Raw genomic sequence first — 21,145 nt, 5'->3', positions numbered from 1 at the left:
CACACTCCTTGAGCTTAACACAAATGAGGGGAAGAAAACTTCCATGACATTAAAACCATTTTGCTGTAGTCATAGAAAATATGAAACTATATCACCTGCTTTTAAAAGGACAGCTATTGAAAACTGATTTTTTTTTTGAGACGGAGTCTCGCTCTGTTGCCCAGGCTGAAGTGCAGTGGCATGCTGCAAGCTCCGCCTCCCGGGTTCACGCCATTCTCCTGCCTCAGCCTCCCGAGTAGCTGGGACCACAGTCACCCGCCACTACGCCCAGCTAATTTTTTTGTATTTTTAGTAGAGATGGGGTTTCACCGTGTTAGCCAGGATGGTCTGGATCTCCTGACCTCGTGATCAGCCCACTTCGGCCTTCCAAAGTGCTGGGATTACAGGCATGAGCCACTGCGCCCGGTCGAAAACTGACTTTCTTAGTCTGTAATCTAACCTGCTAATATATTCCCTTGTGACTAGAAGTCACACCTCATGTATATCATTAATCATATTGCATTCCACTTTAGCTTAATATTAGAAAGGACCAACCCTCCATTTCCATTAATTATCATAACTACAATTTATTGAATACTTAAGTCCCTTCAGGTGCTGCTTACAAAGGATAAATATTAAACTAAGTGTATTCGTGCCCTTATCAGAAAACATAGGCACACCAGAACATCCAGAACATCAAAGAAGCTCATGATGAATGATTATAAGATAAAATACCTGGCTTGGAATTTTTTCATAATGTTTCTTCTTTTAACTCCAATTTTCTCTACCTCCCACCATTTCCCCAAAATAAGACCAAAGGAAAACATTTGGGTGACATACAAAAAGACAATATTTATTTTACTCAAGCTTTCCTATAAGAAGTTAAACAGAAACAATCCCTGGTTGAAGACTACCAAAAATGTTAACATTGTTTCACATATCCCTTCAGTGCCCAGATGAAGGAAAAAACTTAACTGAATGAAAGAATAAGAATTACAATCCTGACAGTGGGTTTGCTTAGGTATGTTAGGAAAAATTCCACATAGGCTAGACCTAAAATAGTAAATGAGCCTACTAGTTTCCCACAGGGGATGAGAAATCCACTGATACAGACACCTCCAAGAGCTCCCAAGACCTAGGGATCACTTTTTAGTGACTGTAAAACCACCACAGGTATTCCCATAACTTCCTTTTCCCTCAGCTATTTTACTGCTAAAAGAAGAGGATAAGAACAAAAGATCACTTCCCCACTCCCAGACTGCATGACTGTCAGCATCAATGTTTGTTGGGAATTTCACAGCATCCTCTTCATGGCCATCTAAATAGGGTAACAGTAAAAATGGCAGGGGGAGGCATGGGTTTTGCTTCCCAGAATTATAAAATACCTGGAAAGGGATTAATCTCATTCCTATACAGGAAAACCAAATACTCTTTCTAGAGAACAGCAGAACAAAGTAGAACATCTACTATGGCTGTCTCTCAGCCTCAATCTGACTTCAAGAATAAAAGCACAAGGAGGAAACAACTTTACATCTGCCATTGTCATGAACCCCAGCTTCCTCAGAGAAGCCAGGGCACCATGCTTCTACACAGCCATGGAAGCAGGTTGCCACTTGTACCCAAACCTGTAGAGAGTAAGGGTTTCTTATCTCCCCTCCCCTAGGAGCAGGAATTGAAAGTAGCATCATTATATTAATATGATTGGTAAATGTTTGAACAACTTGGAAATAAAGTTCTCAAGTTCCTACCAGTAATATGAGTCTGTGTGTGAGGAGAAAAATGGGGTGGGGGAAATGCCTCTCATTTCCCATACTTCTTTAAATTTGGGGGAAGTAACAGTAGAGGGGATATACACGGATATGTTGTGTGGACAGGTGAGAATGGAACCCAATATATGCCCCCCAAAAGCATAAACAGAGCCTTGGCTGGCTGGCTACCGATGTAAGACACAAAAGCTATTTAATTAATCATTTATGGCAGAGAAAAGAGGAATCCTGGACCCACCTTGTAAAGAAAGAGAAATAGGTTCAACTATTCTTTTTTTCTCAAGCAAATAGCAATGTTCTAAGTGAAGATACTACCTCATCTCTGTTTAGAAAATGCACAAATATCAATGCTGAAAACCCTCACATGGAAGTTACAAAATATGCAAGAATTAGTCATTGTTTCTCAGACTACTCACACTTAACCTGAGATGCTAATTATCCTCTGCTCCTCCAGGTCTCCTGAGCAGATTTACATCCTAATTTCCAATGAAAGTCAAAAGGCTACAAGGAAGGGAAGGAGGGAGAATGCAAAAGGGGAAATCAGTGTTGGAGTTGTGGAGTTAAAAGGTCTGAAAAATGAGTGGTGGAGATTAAAAAAAAAAAAGTGGCAAGAACTGAGGAGTCTCAAATAGACTGTAAACCCCTGGAAGGGGTCTGTGCTTCACAGCCAGGGGCCTAGCACAAGCCAAAGACATAGTAAATGCTACTTGAATAGCAAAGGTGAAGAAAATACATTGTTAGGGACTTCACGGTTGAAACTCTAATACCCAAGGAGTCATTCTACCTCCACTGCCCCTAACAGCCTACAGTGGCTTTGAAAGGTCTTGACAAAGAAGCTGCCTCTGGTTTTTCTGTAGTTCTCATCATCATGGCCAACACTGATTTCTGGGGCTTTCAAAGCAGAGGAAAATGCTGTCGAACGAAATGATGACTCCAGAATATTAAGAGGTTTTGTTTGTTTGTTTTTTAGACAGTCTTTCTCTGTCACCCAGGCTGGAGCGCAGTGGCATGATCTCTGCTCACTGCAACCTCCACCTCCCAGGTTCAAACAATTCACCTGCCTCAGCCTCCCAAGTAGCTGGGATTACAGGCACACGCCACCACACCCGGTTAATTTTTGTAGTTTTAGTAGAGACGAGGTTTCACCATTTTGGCCAGGCTGGTCTCGAACTCCTGACCTCAAGTGATCCGCCTGCCTCGGACTCCCAAAGTGCTGGGATTACAGGCGTGAGCCACTGGACCCAGCCCAGACTGTTAAAAGAGTTTTAATAGCCACAAACATGGTTCAATGGGATCCCAAACAATACATATCAGATTTTATCCATTTTGTTTGCTACATGTTCTTTGTGACTCAAGTTTGACATTAGCATTTGCACCCCAAATGAGTTCCCCTACAAATAAAATTTGTTCATGTTGACACAAAGAACACAAAGCAAGTATAGATCCCTCAGGAAGTTGTCACAACTCTTGATAAGATTAACTCCACTGCTATCATCATTTTTTGCTTTGTCCCCTAGTTTGAAGCCTGCTGGCTTTTATAATTCAATGAGAACGACTCCACACTCTTCTCCAAAGCGCCCATTATTTTTAGTTTTTCGGTGCGCGACTCAACATAAAGACCTGTAGCTCTTATGAGCTGCCTGTTTTTAAATGGTGCAGTAGTTTCAGTTTCCATTTAATAAGTCCCCAGATAACAAACGGAGAATGGGAAGAATCTTCTCAAGGTCACAATGAAGGTAAAGATAAATTATCTCCATCACTGAGAGGCTTTCTTCAGGTTTTCTATCAGCACTACAGAGTCAGTTTCCTCCTTGGTTTGCTTCTCACAGATGTCGTACTTCTTCCAGTGCTAGAAGGGAGGAAAAAAAACACATACACAATGACATTTCTAAACAGTGTTCTTTCCCTGAGTACTTAGTGCCAATGCTTATTTTTAGGTTTGTGTGGATGGAACCGTAGGGGTATGAGTTCCTGTTGTTTTTTTTTTTTTTTTTTGACCTAAGAATCTTTATCTATCTGAATGATTAATGAAACAGAACAATCAGGAATTAACATTAAATGGAGGTGGGAATCATGAGATAGTTACATGATGTACAATGACTATCTCCAGAAATAAATTTGGACATTTCCAACATTGGAAATAAAATCTGTTAAGAAGAATAAAAGGATGTCATGCCCTTCTTACTCCAACTGTTTTGCTGAGACCTTTATTACCTTTATTTTCTTAATGCTCATTGCTCCAGAGACATAATCGGTTCAAAAAGTCAAGTAGCATCGAGATGAATGGTAAAACATAAGATGTCCCTAAAGTCTTACTGCAACTGAAATTGCTGAAAGACCCTATATTAAGAGCTTCATCTAACATCATTTGCTAGAACAGGAAATTACACATAAAGCACACTTATCTTGAACCCAATTCAAGCATGTCTCTTATGGTAAAAGCCAATATCCTGGTCCTTGCCTTTTTTTACTTTTACTTGTAAATCAGAGGAAAGGGTGAAACATGAGCTCGGTCCTCTCATCTGTAAAATAAAGTTGTTATACTAAACCAGGGGTCAGCAAACTATGGTCCACAGGTCAAATCTGGCTGAATGCTGGTCTTTGTTTCATATTGCCTTCACCTGCATTCATGTTATAATGGCAGAGTTGAATTGTGACAGAGACTGAATGGCTTGCAAAAAAAAAATCATTTACTATCTGGCCCTTTACAGAAAAAAGTCTGCCAAACCCTGCATTAGATTATGTCTAAGCTCGTTTTCTGCACAGTTGTTCTTAGGAAAAGAAATGGAAAGAAGAAAAACAGAAACAAGAGCTGCCACAGGTTGTGCAATTGAAGATGGACTGGGCAAGTTAAGGGATGAGGGGATGAGTTGGGAAACACTGCTCAAAATATGCAAATTATTCTAAACAAATTATATAATCCTGACACACCTACTAGAATGGCTAAAATTAAAAATACCAACAATTCCAAGTGCTCATAAGAACGCAGAGAAACTACATCTCCATATATTGTTGGTAAAAATAAGATAGTGCAGTCATTACGGAAAACAGTCTGACACTTGGTTATAAAATAACACATACACTTACCATATGACCCAGAAATCCCACTCCCAGGTATTTACCCAAGAGAAATGAAAACATGTCACACAAAGACTTCTACATGAATGTTTATAGCATTTTCACTAATAATAGATTAAAAACTAGATACAACTCTGATGTCCTTGAACAAGTGAATGGTTAAACTGTGGTACAATCATATTATAGAATACTGCTCAGCAATAAAAGGAAATGAACTACTGACACACACCACAATGTGGATGTCTCTTAAACGCATTATGCTGAGTAAAAGAAGCCAAACTCAAAAAGGTATGTACTGTGTGATTTCATTCATAGGACATCTTGTATGACTTTAGGGACAGAAAATTGATCAGCGTTTGCAAGGATCTACGATTAACAGAGGGGGTTGACTGTAAAGGACCACAAGATAACTTTTAGGAGATGATGGAAATATTCCATATTTTTATTGGAGCAGTGGTTACAAAATTGCATATATTTGCTAACATTCTTCTAACTGAACACTCAAAAAAGAGTATATTTTATTGTAAATTACACCTCAAACTTGATTTTAAAACGTGACATGTACAGATTTCTAATAAAAACAATTTGAAAAATATTACATAACCTTGAAAAAATGGCTTATTTAATAAATGACACTAAGACAACTGGGTAATATAAGCATTTGAAAACAATGCTAAACCCTACCTCATAGCCTACATGAATAAATCCCTGATGGATTAAAGATCTCAATGTAAACAAAAAATCAAATAAGTACTAGAAAAATATGTAGAGGAACAACTGTATAAATCTAAGGTGGAAAGGGCTCTTTACACCTAAAAATACAGGGAGATTTGACTGCATTAAAAAGGAAAAACCTTTTGTACATCATTAATCACCCTAAATACAATACAAAGGAAAACATGGATAAGAAGCCAAAGGGTTAATATCTAATATGTAAAGAGCTTTACAAACCACCAAAAGATGAATACAACAAGGAAAAATGGACGTGGAACAAGAATTTCACAAAAGAATTAATTCAAGCCAATGAACTTGGGAAAAAGTACAAAACCTGACTGTAAAATTAAGATGCTCTTTTCTCATCTATTAACTTGGCAAGAATTTTTAAATTAGGTAATACCATATTGGCAAAAGTATGGTCAAACAACCAGTCGAACATACTGCTGGTAGGTATATGAACTGGCACAACTTAGTTGTAATCTATGCTTCTTACGAAAAAATTTGTTTATGCATTTTAATGCCCCAGTTTCCTTAACACAAAGGAATCATACTCTCCATATGTAACCTGGGTGTTTCACCTAACAGTGTATGTTATATTTTTATACATCAGTAAAAGTGATCTACCTCATTTTAACCTCTACATAATATTTCATTGTATGAATGCACCATAACTTATTTAGCCAGTTTCCTTAATGGGAATTTAATTTGTACAACCTTTCTGGGTGACAATTTGTCAATACAGGTAGAGTATCCCTTATGCAAAATGCTTGGGACCAGAAGTGTTTCAGCTTTTGGAATATTTGCACTATATACTTACCAGCTAAGCATCACTAATGCAAAAATCTGAAATTCAAAATGTTGCAATGAACATTTCCTTTGAACATCACGTTAGAAAGTTTCAGATTTGGGAGCATTTCAGATTTTAGATTTTCAGATTAGGAATACTCAGTCTGTATCAGTCAAAGAGTTTAAAATATATATACCCTCCCCCTTGATCATGCAATTTGGCTTGTAACAATTTATCCTAAGACAGTAATAAAATATTAATACATATGCTCATACTTAGCTGTGAAGTGATGCCTATATAATGAAATTTAGGATTCATCCAAATGCCAATAGGAATTTTGTTAAGTACATTATAATATGTGCACACAATGGAATATTATTCAGCCACTAAAAGCTATATTATAGGGGACCAGGGTTGACTAACTTTTCCTTTTCACCTTCGGGGGCCATACAGTCTCTGTGCCTATAACACAGCTCTGCTGTTGTAGCATGAAAGCAGCCACAGGCAATATATAAATGAATGGGCCTGGCCAATGAAACTGTATGACACTGAAATCTTAATTTCATGTGCCATGAAATAGTATTCTTACATTTTTTTCCCAACTATTTAAAAGCACAAAAACTATTCTTAGGTTAAAGACTGTACAAAAACAAGTGGCAGGCAGAATTTGCCCCTTGGTCTATAGTTTGCAGAAAAATTCTGTGAAGAAGATGGTGGTAGCAGCATCGTTTTTGAATCTTCCCAAATATCGCCATAAAAAAACACAAGTCAGAAATATAAATAGGAAAGTGTTGCGCAAAGTCAGGGACCCTGAACGGAGGGACCTGCTGAAGTCATGACAGAAGAATATAAATTGTGAAGATTTCATGGACATTTGTTAGCTCTCCAAATTAATACTTTTATAATTTCTTACGCCTGTCTTTACTGCAATTTCTGAACATAAATTGTGAAGACTTCATAGACATTTATCACTTCCCCAATCAATACTCTTATAATTTCCTATGCCTATCTTTACTTTAATCTCTTAATCCCATCATCTTCATAAGCTGAGGATGTATGTCGCCTCAGGCCCCTGTGATGATTGCATTAACTGCACAAATTGTTCATAAAGCATGTGTGTTTGAACAATATGAAATCTGGGCACCTTGAAAAAAGAACAGGATAACAGCAATGTTCAGGGAACAAGGGAGATGACCATTAGGTCTGACTGCCTGGGAGCCGGGCAGGACAGAGTCATATTTCTCTTATTGCCGAAAACAGGTAAGAGAAATATCGCTGAATTATTTCCCCAGTAAGGAATATTAACAATTAACATCCCTGGGAAAAGAATGCATTCCCAGGAGGAGGCCTCTGAAATGGCTGCTCTAGGAGTGTCTGCCTTATGCAGTCATAGATAGGGATGAAACACGCCCTAGTCTCCTGCAGTGCTCCCAGGCTTATTAGGATTAGGAAATTCCTGCCTAGTAAATTTTAGTCAGAATGGTTGTCTGCTCTCAAACCCTGTTTCCTGATGTTTATCAATGACAACGCGTGCACAGTGGGACCAGGAACCTCATTAGTAATTCTAGTTTCACCCTGGCCTTGTGACCTTGCCCTGCCCATTTGCCTTGTGATATTTTGTTGCCCTTGAAGCATGTGATCTCTGTGACCCACACCCTATTTGTACACTCCCTCCCCTTTGAAAATTGCTAATAAAAACTTGCTGGTTTTATGGCTCAGGGGGCATCACAGAACCTGCCGACATGTGATGTCTCCCCCGGACATCCAGCTTTAAAGTTTCTCTCTTTTGTACTCTTTCCCTTTATCTATCAGACCGGCCGACACTTAGGGAAAATAGAAAAGAACCTACATTGAAATATTGGGGGCTGGTTCCCCCCATAGGAAAGTAAATCCAAAATCTACCAACACAAGATGAAATCTACAACAAAACAAGATGAAAATGTTTCCCCCATGAACCTCAAAGTAAGAGTGAATGCAGACAAATTAGAGATAGTTACAGGACCAAAATGGTATCAGCTGTGGAAGAGTATATAAACGGACTCAACATGGCATCCTATATATCTGAGAACTGTAAAATAACTCAACTTCAGCAAGCAAATTTATGAACAACTGATAAAGGGAAGGGTTTGCATCTTCAAACAGTGATTGAGTGCAAGGAGTCCATGGTCTAGACTGAAAGCAGCCTGGGCCTCCAGAAACTCAAAACTAATCCTTAATCCCTTCCAGGGCAAAGCTGCACTCTGAGGAGAAACTGGTGAGACTGGGTTACAAATTGGCCAGGACAGGGACAAGAGAGACAAAAAAGAAAGCCTAGATCAAAGCAGAAAAGGTAGACAGAAAGGGCCAGGAGATTTCAGAATGTAATTCACTAGAGGATGGAGCTCTATAGCTATAAAATTAGGGGAAAAAAAACTTGTCACAATCAAGCCTCCTTCTAAAAGTTCAGGAAACTGATTTCATACAAAAATGAACAACAGCAGCGAGGCGTGGTTGTTCACGCCTATAATCCCAGCACTTTGGGAGGCCAAGGCAGGAGGATTGCTTGAGCCCAGGAGTTTGAGACCAGCCTGGGCAATATGGTGAAACCCCACCTCTGCAAAAAAAATAATTTTTTTTTTTTTTTGAGATGGAGTCTCACACTGTTGCCCGGACTGGAGTGCAGTGGCGTGATCTTGGCTCACTGCAACTTCCGCCTCCAGGTTCAAGCGATTCTCCTTGCCTCAGCCTCCCAAGTAGCTGGGATTACAGGAGCCCGCCACCAAGCCTGGCTAATTTTTTTGTATTTTTAGTAGAGACAGGGTTTTGCTAGGTTGGGCAAACTGGTCTTGAACTCCTGACCTTGTGATCCGTCTGCCTCAGCCTCCCAAAGTGACAATTATTTTTAAAATAAAAAATGTTTAAAATTAAAGAATAAAATAAAAATGAGCCACAGAATAATACTCTTACAGAATTAAAACATAACAGAATGATATATCCACAAAATAGATGAAAACTATAACCTAATATTTCAAAACTAGCTGAAGTATATTTAAAAAGTTACATGATATGAAAAAAGTAAACAATGTAGAAGAATATATTAAAAGTCAATATAAACAACTCAGAAATTGGATAACAAAACTCACAGAAGAATTAAAAGTAAAAGAAGACCGGGCACAGTGGCTCATGCTTGTAATCCCAGCACTCTGGGAGGTCAAGGTGGGTGGATCACTTGAGGTCAGGGGTTCGAGACCAGCCTGGCCAACATGGTGAAACCTCATCTCTAATAAAAATACAAAATTAGCCAGGTGTGGTGGCATGTGCCTGTAATCCCAGCTACTTGGGAGGCTGAGGCAGGAGAATCACTTGAACCTGGGAGGCGGAGTTTGCAGTGAGCCAAGATCGCACCACTGTACTCCAGCCTGGGCGATGGAGACTCCATCTCAAAAAATAAAACAAAAGAAAAGTAAAAGAAAATAATCATTTCAAAATTGAAGACTAAGCTAGAAGAAACACAGGGCAAATAAACACAACGTATCATCAGATAAGATCTTAAATAGATTAAAAAGTAGGATTTTTTAACAAAAATGAAATGAAGGTGGATGAAAATTATTCAAGAGGATGTGAAAGGGCTGGAAGGGCTGGGTGCAGTGGCTCGCACCTATAATTCCTGAACTCTGGAAGTTCCAGGTAGGGGAATAACTTGAAGCCAGTAGTTCAAGACCAGACTGGGCAACACAGCAAGACTGTGTCTCTAAAAAAAATTTAAAAATTAGCCAGCCATGGTGGCACATGCCTGTCCCAGCTATTCAGGAGGCTGAGTTGGGAGGATCACTTGAGCCCAGAAGTTGGAGGCTGCAATGAGCTATCATGGTGCCACCATACTCCAGCCCAGGCAACAGAGCAAGACCCTGTGCCAAAACAAAAAAGAAGATGTGAAAGGTCAAAGAAAACATGGGAACAGAACAACTAAAATCTGTAAGTGAAGAAACTTTTACTAAAATTTAAAAAAAGTAGATCTAAAATTACATACTGAGAAAGCACACCATATACCGCAAAAAATCACAACGCCAACACATATTCTGGTAAAATTATTGGACTTTGAAGAAAAAATCCTTTGACAACCAGCCAAAAAGACCAAGTGTTTTAATACAGGAGGAAAATTATATCGTCTGCTGACTCTGACAAAAACATATTATGCCAGAAGAAAATGGATGACACATTTAAGATACGCAAGGCAGGACCTATGAGCCGTGGATTTTATATCTTGCCAAAATGACTTTCAATGATAAATGTAGTGAATTCCATCAATTTGTAAATAATTCAGGAAATGCTGGTCCCATGAATCCTTCCTGAGAAAACTTTTGAGCTTCAAACAACCCAAATGACTGGAGCAATGTTGACATAAAAAATGGTAGTGAACATCAAGTGTATCTCCACACATTGAAGTAAGACTAAATGAGGGCTCTATATGAGGACACAATGGAGATGTTCAACAACTTTAAAAATGGGGAGCAAATGAGGAGAGCACATGGAAAAATATCTTTTCAATCATCATTAAAAATTATTTTATATCAAAAGTTCAGAAATTCCTTTAATTCTCATTTGTTACATTCAAATATAATTCAATATGACAGTGTTATTAAGACACATAGTAAAGGTTCCATAAGTATGAACTATTATTATTGTGGTTGCTATTACTCCATTTATCACTAAAGGTATTTCAGTTTCCCTATGTTGTTCACATATCATTAAAGATAGTTATATCTGGGTGACAGGATGAAGAGTGATTTTGTCTATCTCTCTTGACTATCTGTAGTTCTAACTTGTCTATACTAAATGCATATTGCTTTTAAAAGAATATATATATATATATATATATATATTTTTTTTTTTTTTTTTTTGAGACAGAGTCTCATTCTTGTTGCCTAGGCTGGAGTACAGTGGCTCAATCTCGGCTCATTGCAACCTCTGCCTCCCAGGCTCAAGCGATTCTCTTGCCTCAGCCTCCCAAGTAGCTGGGATTATAGGCATGCATCACCATGCCCGGCTAATTTTGTATTTTTAGTAGACAGGGTTTCACCATGTTGGCCAGGTTGGTCTTGAACTCCTGACCTCAGGTGATCCACTTGCCTCAGCCTCCCAAGTGATCAGAAAAAAAAAAAGTTTTAATTAAAAAAATGCATGAATGTATAGCGGTGAAGTGTGTGTGTGTGTGTGTGTATAATATGGATTTTTCACAAATAAAAACTGTATAACTATTAAAAATGCACCCTGAAAATTACAATTTTGTTTCTGGTCATTAGACCCAACACTTGGCTGTGTTGGACAAGAAAAAAGCAATTTGTTTTAATGAGGTGAACACTAAAACAGAAAGGGCTTCTCAGAATACATTAATCTTTCTGATTGCCTTTTTTCATCCCCAAAATTTGAATTACTCTCATTTCCACCCTTTATCAACACAGTGGCCTTTTCCTGAGTACTGCTTCTATGAATATGTCCATGTAAGGTAAAAGAAATAAATGCAATGGCTCTTTCCTATTATTCAATTCTGTGAATTATATGCCTGTATAATTTTAAAACCACTTGTAGAAAAAAATAAATAAATCCACACAATTACCAGTCCAAAATTCAATCCTTACTGCCAATTTTAAAAACAAAGTAATCAACAACAGAGTAATGGCCAAAGATGAAAAACATCATAGATGAAGAAAATCAGTGCTTACGGGGCTTACACAACTGGCTTTTAGTTGGTAATTATCTGAGCCTAGAAAAACGGCATGTTATGTAGGTTTTTATAATTTAAAGGCATAAATTTGGTAGTACAATGAAAGATCAAGTCTCAATTTAAGATTACTTTCAAGATTTGGTTAAGATATTTTCCAGAGTGGATTGTCTACAGAAGTGAAGTGAGCTTGATGTACCTTAGCCCCATGCAAAAGCACTGGCCTTTGGCATACAAGTCTACCTATTTCATGCCCCAGTCCCTCTTCAGATTAACATTCAAAACAGAAAGTTATACAAAATGAATTGTAGATCTCCACACCTTAAAATCATTGCAACTTGAAAAAGAACAAGCTGAGGCTCGGCATGGTAGCTCATGCCTGTAATCCCAGCACTTTGGGAGGCCAAGGTAGGCAGATCATTTGAGCCTAGGAGTTTGAGACTAGCCTGGGCAACATGGCAAAACCCCATCTCTACCAAAAAAAAAAAATTAGCTGGGCGTGGTGGTGCACACCTGTATTCCCAGCTACTTGGGAGGCTGAGGTCGGAAGTCGCCTCAGCCCAGGAGGCTGAGGCTGCAGTGAACCATGTTCACACCACTGTACTCCAGCCTGGGCAACACATGTGACCCTGTCTCAAAAAAAAAAAAAAAAACAAGTTGAATGTGGTGGTATGGAGAGGAACAACTTGGTACTATGAGGTGTCTATTAATCCAACTCCTCACCTTAAAACGGATAAAGGGAAATGATTAAATATGCATCTTGCCTTTTTAGTAGGAGCTGAATTTCAGAACAACTAAAGAGCTTAGTTGATGACTGAAAGCAGCGCTTTATAGATACCTGTCAGCTAATAAGTGTAGAAATGGGCCAGGCACGGTGACTCATGCCTGTAGTCCCAGCACTTTGGGAGGCTGAGGCAGGAGGATCACTTGAGCCTAGAAATTCGAGACTAGCCTGGGCAACATAGTGAGACGTTGTCTCTACAAAAGAAATTTAAAAATTAGCTGAGTGTGGTGACACGTGACTATAGTCCCAGCTATTCAGGAGGCTGAGGCAGGAAAACTGCTTGAGCTCCGGAGGTCGAGGCTACAGTGAGCAGAGGTTGCATCACTGCCCTCCAGCCTCGGTGACAGAGCAAGATCCTGTCTCAAAAGAAAAAAAAAAAAAGAAAAGTAAATGTAGAAATGATAGAAAGAGGAAAATTGTAATATTCAACCTAACCCCTAAGGAAATTACTGATTCAAGCAAGGATATCAACTGATGTAAAAAGCATTAGCTGAAGACTTGACAAGGTGCTAGCATAACACTACACAGATTATCTGTGTTGAAGCAATGGGGGAAATAAGTGCAGATGGCAGGAGGGGACACGCTGTTCTATCACCTTAAATATAGTGGTCAATCTCAACCACTGTCTTAGTGGTCAGTGGTGAGATGACTGGATAATATCTGCCTCCTGACAATTTGGGCAGTTGGAAATACTTGAATATGGACTGAGTATTAGATGAAATTAAGGAATTAATAATTTTTAAAGTACAGTAATGCTATTTTGGCTATGTAGGAAAGCATTCTTAGCTTTTAAAGATAAATACTGAGGCTGGGCGCGGTGGCTCACGCCCGTAATCCCAGCACTTTGGGAGGCCAAGGCGGGCAGATCACCTGAGGTCAGGAGTTCGAGACCAGCCTGGCCAACATGGCAAAACCCCATTTCTACTAAAATTACAAAAATTAGCCAGGCATGGTGGCACCACCTGTAGTCCCAGCTACTCGGGAGGCTGAGGCAGGAGAATCACTTGAACCTGGGAGGCGAAGTTTGCAGTGAGCCGAGATCGTGCCACTGCACTCCAGCCTGAGTGATAGAGTGAGACTCCATCTCAAAAAGGAAAAAAAAAAAGATACACACTGAAGTAAAAAATAACAATCAGCAGTATTTGGATGTTATCCCCATGTTTAAAAAGCTCCTTTCTGATCAAGAATATAAAAATGGCACAATGCTGAAAATAAGAATTGGTTTCCAAGAAGCAGGGGGAGAATATATTTTTTTATGGATAAAAGAAATGCAGATAGAGAGGAGAAGCAATTCCCTCTGCAACTCCCCTTACCTCCCCTCAATATGGCCAGAAGCCCAATTAGTCACAAGGAAAAGGCAAAGAGCAAAGCAACAGAAAGAAATGCTGTTGGCCAAAATATTACTACAGTAATGAACAAAACATTATCAAAACACGAGTAACTTTAAGGAAAACTATACTGAAGATTTAACTTATTTATGGCCATAACTAAATAAGTTTTTATAAGAACAACTATTAATGGTGCAGTAGGGAAGAAGTGAGTGTTTAAAAAAGGACAAACATTATTTATTTGGATTGGAAGTTGGTAACTTTGGGCTATATGGGTTCTAGTCCAGGTTTTGCAGTTGCCTCTCTATGTGACTGACAGAGTTTGAATATATGTCCCTGCCAAATTTCATACTGAATTATAATCTCCAACGTTGGAAGTGTGGCCTGGTGGGAAGTGTTTGGGTCATAGGGGCGGATCCCTCATGGCTTAATGCTGTCATCACAACAGTGAGTTCTCACGAGAGCTGTTTAAAAGTGTATGGTACCTCCTACCCCCTCTTGTTCCCACTCTCACCACGTAAGATGCCTGCTCCCCCTTCACTTTCCATGACTGTAAGCTTCCTGAGATACTCACCAGAAGCAGATGCTGGCACCACAGTTCCTGTGAAGCCTGCAGAACCATGAGCTAATTAAACTTCTTTTATTTATAAATTACCCAGTTTCAGGTATGTCTTTATAGCAATACAAGATTGGCTTAACACAGTGACAGTCCTTGAGAAACTTCTCTGGCTCCTAATGTCCCCATCTCTAAAGAGAGGGAGATGAGTGAGAATCTCGAGTTTTGAACATTTACAATTAAAGGGAAATAATTAAACATGTCAACATCCACCTCATTAGATGACTTCTAGGGCTATGTTCATTCAATAATTCAATGATGCTAGAAGTAAAAGAGTATGCAGCATATGCAGTTCAATTTGTGAGAACTGATGCCATGTGAAGAAAGCAGATTTTTTTCATTTGGTTAAAAGCAGACATAAAAATTTGTTCTCTTACCCTTCCCCATCTCTGGAATTTTTATTATACTTTTAGTTTTAAAGAACTGATTTTGTTTAATGGTCTGCAATGGACAAAACAAAAATACCTTGTGCTTTTAATGGTCCATACTGTCAGTATATTTGCGTCACCAAATTACAGAATTATCTGACTCATCAGGACAAAAACAACATATTATCCTCTAGACAGCAAATTGAAAAAAGCAATTTTCCCATCTCTGAGAAAGATAATTGATCTGATTTTGCTGTCAATGTTACCATCATTCACTCTATTACTCAGACTTGAAAACTTGAAATTATTTTTTACTCTCCCTACCTCTCATCACCCACACAGACTCACCAAGTCATAATGAGTTGATTTCCTTTAATAATGTCTCTTACGTCAATCTCCTCTGCTACCACCTAAGTTCAAGTTCCTATTATCTCTCAGACTTGGATGACTACAGTATTTTCTTTTTCCCTTAATGACTTGTACAGGGTTTCTTTTATTATAAAAGTAGTACATACTCACTATAGGCAATCTGGAAATTTTAGAAAGGTAGAGAGAGAATAACATCAGTTACCCACAATCCCTTTGCCTAGAAATGATCATTCATTCTGACCCATTTCCTTCCCCTCGTTCTATGTATATATTAATGCATTTTTAATAAAAATTATGATTGTAATATACTACATGTTTATGGTAAGTTTCTTACTCCTGTATTTTGAGTATTTTGTTATAACATTAAATGCTTCGAAAACCTAACTTATATTTTTTTAAACTAATTCTCGATTGTTATGTTTCATTGGCTTCTAATTTTTCATGTTAAAAGCAAATGCCGTATTGATCACTCTTGTGCCATTGTTGGATTATTTCCTCAAAATTGGTTCCTAAAAGTATAATCATAGGCTCAAAGATTCCTGTTACATTTTACCAGTTTTCCCTCCAGAAAGGATATCTATCATTTTACAGGCCCATCAGCAGTGCATGAAAAGTGCCATCAATATATACAAGACATGCCAATATCTTCCCATTTAAAGCTATTCCTAATACAACCCTAAATCTTTTTATCAGAAATCCCCTATCCCAACCCTCTACTTCTGTCATACAGATGTCTTAGAAGATGGTGAGGTTCTTCAGGACAAACATTCTGTCTTACAAGAGGCAATGCAGCCTAGTAGACAGACCAAGAGAAGTCTAGCATAAGACAGCCCTGGGTCAAATTCTACCTTACCACCAACTAGCTGTGTTACTGCAGCTAAATTGCTTAACCTCATTGGGGCTCCATTTCCTCATCTGTAAAATAATACCAACAGCATCTTCTCCATAGGGTGGTTACGAAGATTCAATAAGGTAATATAGGCAAAGCACTTAATACATTGTCTGACACATAGTAGACTTTCAATAGCTGGTTAAAGTTGTTAGAGTACTTGTACAATTCCCAACCTCCAGCATCTATCACAGCTGGTGAAATGAAGTAAGAGACAGGAGTAAATATCTTTATCACTGATCTTCAAAGTGTGGTCCACAGACTCTCTTAGCAGGACAGGGATCATCTGTGGGCTCCTGTTAAATATGCAGAGTCCTAGAACTCATCCCTGACCTGCCAAATCAGGTCAGGTCAGGGAATTGGAAGTAGGGTCCAGAAATCTGTATTTCTTATAAGCACTCCAGTTGATTGTGACTCAACTAAAGTTGGAGAACCATAGCTATCATACTCGCTCCAGATACGGCATACAATTTCCTCATCAGGTACCTAACTTCTGGGTCTACATGCCCTGACTCCCAGGATCTGGCAGAGTTATCTACTGTCTGTGAAGATGACCTGGTTAAAAAGTGATCCAAATGAATCCCCTTCTGATAGCATATCTGCCTCTCTGCCTTCCTTCCCTAACCAAATACCATCACTGCCACTGAGAATCACCCATTATTACAATAATTATTTGGGAATTAAAGATAAAAATAATTATCAATAGTAATACTAATCACTAACACTTATTAAGCACTTATAATGTGCCAGGTAGGCTAAGCAGTTTCCATTCAATTAACTGTTGGGTATTAAGTTAATCCACATAACAACACTATGAGGCAGGTGCTATTGTTACCTCCATTTTACTAATGAAAAAATTGAGTCACAGAGAAGCTAAGAAAATTATCCAAGGTCAAAAAGATGGTAAATGACACAGCAGGGATATGAATCCAGACAATCTGACTCCAGAAATCAGGCTATTATCTACTATGCAGTACTACTTCCCTAAATTAACTGCCCTATGCTTGTTATTATTCCTTTAAGATATACACAATGATAATAATATTTATTTAATTTACTGTCTTTATTATTTCAGTAGAGTGGATGATAAATCCAGCTAAAGTTAGAAGCCTCAAACCCTTTTGTTCCCATAATGTCTTCGGTTTTCTGGCCACAAATTCTAGCATGAGAATCTGCAGGAAACCAACTATAACAGTTGGGGTAGGGCTGCTCCATTTCTATATCTTTGGAGTCTAGCCTTCCAAGAAACAACATGAACACAATGCATTTCAATTGCTTACCCTATGTTTATATTTCCCCACATCAAGTTTTTTAAATTATCCAAGAGTCAGAAGGCCTGCTCATTAGGCTAGCTTCATAAAGGAGGCCCTTCCTCCTGCATGTTTTGATAAAATATGTCCCCTAACCAGAGAGAGAATGGAGCCCAGTTATATAAAATGAGCAAAGTATTCTGAAGACTTCTTAACTGGTATGCTTGGCCTCAGATACTATATTTTAAATCAGCTCTTCTTCAAATTTTTAAAAATAAATTGTACTTTAGAAGAACCAATTTCAAAAGGAAATTCTGATACATGCTACAACATGAATGAACTTTTAAAACATTATGGTAAATGAAATAAGCCAGACACAAAAGGACAAATATTGTATGATTTCACATATAGGAGGTATCTAGAATATTTAATTCATAGAGACAAGAAGTAGAATAGAGGCTACCAGGGGTGGGAGGAATGAGGGGATGGGGAATTATTGTTTAACAACCACAGTTTCTATTTGGGATGATGAAAAATTTCTGGAAAGAGATAGTGGTGATGGTTGCATAACTTATAAATGTATTTAATGACACTAAACTGTGTATATACATATATATATATATATACATATATATATATGTATATATATATATATTTTTTTTTTTTAGAGAGTGTCGCTCTGTCACTCAGGCTGGAATGCAGTGGCATGATCATGGCTCACTGCAACCTTGAACTCCTGGGCTCAAGGGATCCTCCCACCTCAATCTCCTGAGTAGCTGGGACCACAGGTGCATGCTGCTGCACCCGGCTAATTATTATATATTTTGTGGAAACGAAATCTTGCAAAAAAATATAAAAATTAGCTGGGTGCAGTGGCATGCTGTCCAGGCTGGTCTCAAACTGCTGGGCTCAAGTGATCCTCCTGCCTCAGCCTCCCAAAGTGTTGGGATTACAGGCGTGAGCTGCCATACCCAGCCTGAACTGTATACTTAAAAATGCTTAAAATAATAAATTTTATGCTATGGATACTTTACCACATTTTTTTAAAAATCCCATAGCTTCCAGAAAAAAAAAAAAAATTTCAAGCACCATGAAATCTGTTCTTACCAGAGTATCATCATTCTGGTCCCCAAACATTTCTTTAAAAATCTTGCCAGGATCAGGAATTGGAGGGAATATAATAATCTTGAGCCTTTAAGAAAACAGAGACATTTGATTCAAACCTTCCAGTCCATAGGAGTGTCCCACATAAATACCACTATATTAAAAGAAGGCATGGACAAAAGACACGGTACACAAGTCATCTTTATTGACAATGCAGTTGTGAAGAAATTTCTAAAATTGGGTACACAAAAATCAATGTTCTAAGGGCATTAAGTTCTACTCTTGCCTATAGGTGGAGCACAGGGACCATCAGAATAAGTGAATTACTTATTCCCTATCATCTAAATAATAATGCTGCTCTACTTTTAACAGACCAGATGGGCGCTTGCTCTGTATAATTTTGAAAAGAATAATCTTCTGAGAACAGGATACATTCCTCTGTTTCTTTTTTCTTCCTACTTCTCTCCATTTTTCAATCTTATAGCTTGCCTCCATCTCCCAGTGAGTGTCCATGGATGTGCCCCAGGATTCAGTCTTTTGTCTTCTTGTCTATCTCATTCACTTGATGAGCACTCCTTTCGGTCTTTAGGCTTTAAATTCATTCACATGCCGAGGATTCCCCAAATTAGATCTCCAGCCCAGACCTCTCCTTTCAACTCCAGATTCATGCACAAAATCGCTTATTTAACATCTTTATTTGGATATCTAATAAGCATCTCAAACTTAACATATGCAAAACTGAAGTCCTTATCTTTCCCTCAAACCCAGCTTTCCTCACAGTCTTCTCTGCTCAGTAAATGGCACCAGCCTTCACTCAGTTGCTCAAGCCAAAAATCTAAGAGGTATCTCCGAATCCCCAATTACCCTCATACCTCCACAGACAGGCAACTATCAGCAAGTCTTATCAATTCTACTCTCAAAATATATACTACTTCTGACCACTTCTTGCTATCTCCATTGCTAACCCCCTAGTACAGGTTATCCTCATCTTTCTGCCAAAACACTGCAACGCCTCCGAACTACTCCATCTGCTTCCACTTTTGCCCAAGTCAGTTCTTCACTCAGCAACTATAATGATCTTTTATGACAGTAACTCAGACCATGTGCCTACTCTGCTCAAAACTCTCTAATGCTCCTCACCATGCTTAGAATAAAATCTCAGTTCCTTGCCATGGCCTGCGTGATCTGGTTGGCCAACCTCTGTCCTCACTCGCTGCCACTCTCCACCCTGCACTCTCCACTCCAGCCAAACAAACCAAGCGCATTTCCGCCTTGGGGACTTTGAATTTGCTGTTCCCTTGGCCTGGAGTGCTCTTTCCTCGAATATGTGAATGACTCACTCCTTTACATTACTGGGAGTCTCTCCTCAAATGTCATTTTCTCAGTGACATCCTACATAAAATGCACCTCCTATCACCTCCTAGCCATACCCCACTACTGTCAATTATACTTCTATGTGAAATCATAGTATTTATTATTTATTTTTTGTGTGTGTGTGTGTATGTGCATGTGTGTATCTTTCCCTCTAGAATGTAGATGGGGACTTTGTCCTGTTCACTGCTGTAACTTTAGCACTTAGAACAGTGCCTGGTTCACAAATAGGCCTCAAAAAATATATATATAGAGAGAGAATATATATATATGTTGAATAAATGTTGAAATAATGATAAAATATTGGTTCTGGATCCAGCTTAATAACCTTATTCCAACCTTAGTTATTTACTACAAGAGCAAATAACAGTCCTGTAATGAGATAGAGAAAATAAAACTCTCAAGGAATGGATACCATACATTCATGACAACTTGATGAAGTTCTCTTTCCCACAATATTAAGTAGTAGCCTGCTTTGCATTAATACCAGACAAGTCATTTTATTAGTAAAGGTCTCCATTTCTAAAACTTCATTCTAAGAACTACTGACTAACTTGATAGATTAGGCATTTGAAAGAGTATTATGTGAACATAGGACCTATTCAACAATCCTAAACACATGCAAAGGGAGCAGTGCTTGAGCAAGGAGCCCTGGAAAACTAATCCAACATGTTTTTCATTAGAAAGTGGGCATAGCGGCCGGGTGCAGTGGCTCATGCCTATAATCCCAGCACTTTGGGAGGCTGAGGAGGGTGGATCACTTGAGGTCAGGAGTTTGAGACCAGCCTGGCCAACATGGTGAAACCCTGTCTACTAAAAATACAAAAAATTAGCCAGGTGTGGTGGTGGGCATCTGTAATCCCAGCTACTCGGGAGGCTGAGGCAGGAGAATTGCTTGAACCCAGGAGGTGGAGGCTGCAGTGAGCCGAGATCACACCACTGCGCTCCAGCCTGGGCAACAGAGACTCCGTCTCAGGAAAAAAGGAAGGAAGGATGGAAGGAAGGAAGGAAAGAAGGAAGGAAGGAAGGAAGGAAGGA

The 21,145-nt window shown here is 38.8% G+C and overlaps 1 protein-coding gene across 4 annotated transcripts in view; it reads right to left on the bottom strand.

Moving 5' to 3' along the window:
* IL13RA1 (interleukin 13 receptor subunit alpha 1) overlaps window positions 1-21,145 on the bottom strand; it is a 79,485-nt gene that overhangs the window by 7,860 nt on the left and 50,480 nt on the right. Inside the window, exons 10-12 of one of the 4 annotated variants that reach the window (XM_055268484.2) lie at window positions 18,740-18,824; window positions 4,207-4,267; window positions 812-3,594 (exon numbers count right to left, since the gene is read on the bottom strand). In XM_055268484.2, the coding sequence (XP_055124459.1) occupies window positions 3,569-3,594; window positions 4,207-4,267; window positions 18,740-18,824 (172 nt within the window). In that variant the 3' untranslated portion in view covers window positions 812-3,568. Of the gene's footprint in view, window positions 1-811; window positions 3,595-4,206; window positions 4,268-14,843; window positions 14,888-18,739; window positions 18,825-21,145 lie in introns of those variants that run through there. The other 3 variants (XM_055268483.2, XM_055268486.2, XM_055268485.2) reach the window with 3 other exon arrangements.

The sequence above is a fragment of the Symphalangus syndactylus genome, chromosome X (assembly GCF_028878055.3).
Source record: "Symphalangus syndactylus isolate Jambi chromosome X, NHGRI_mSymSyn1-v2.1_pri, whole genome shotgun sequence".
NCBI lineage: Eukaryota > Metazoa > Chordata > Mammalia > Primates > Hylobatidae > Symphalangus > Symphalangus syndactylus.
Note: the sequence above shows the minus strand (reverse complement) of the source record. Positions and strands in the feature narration are given on the sequence as shown.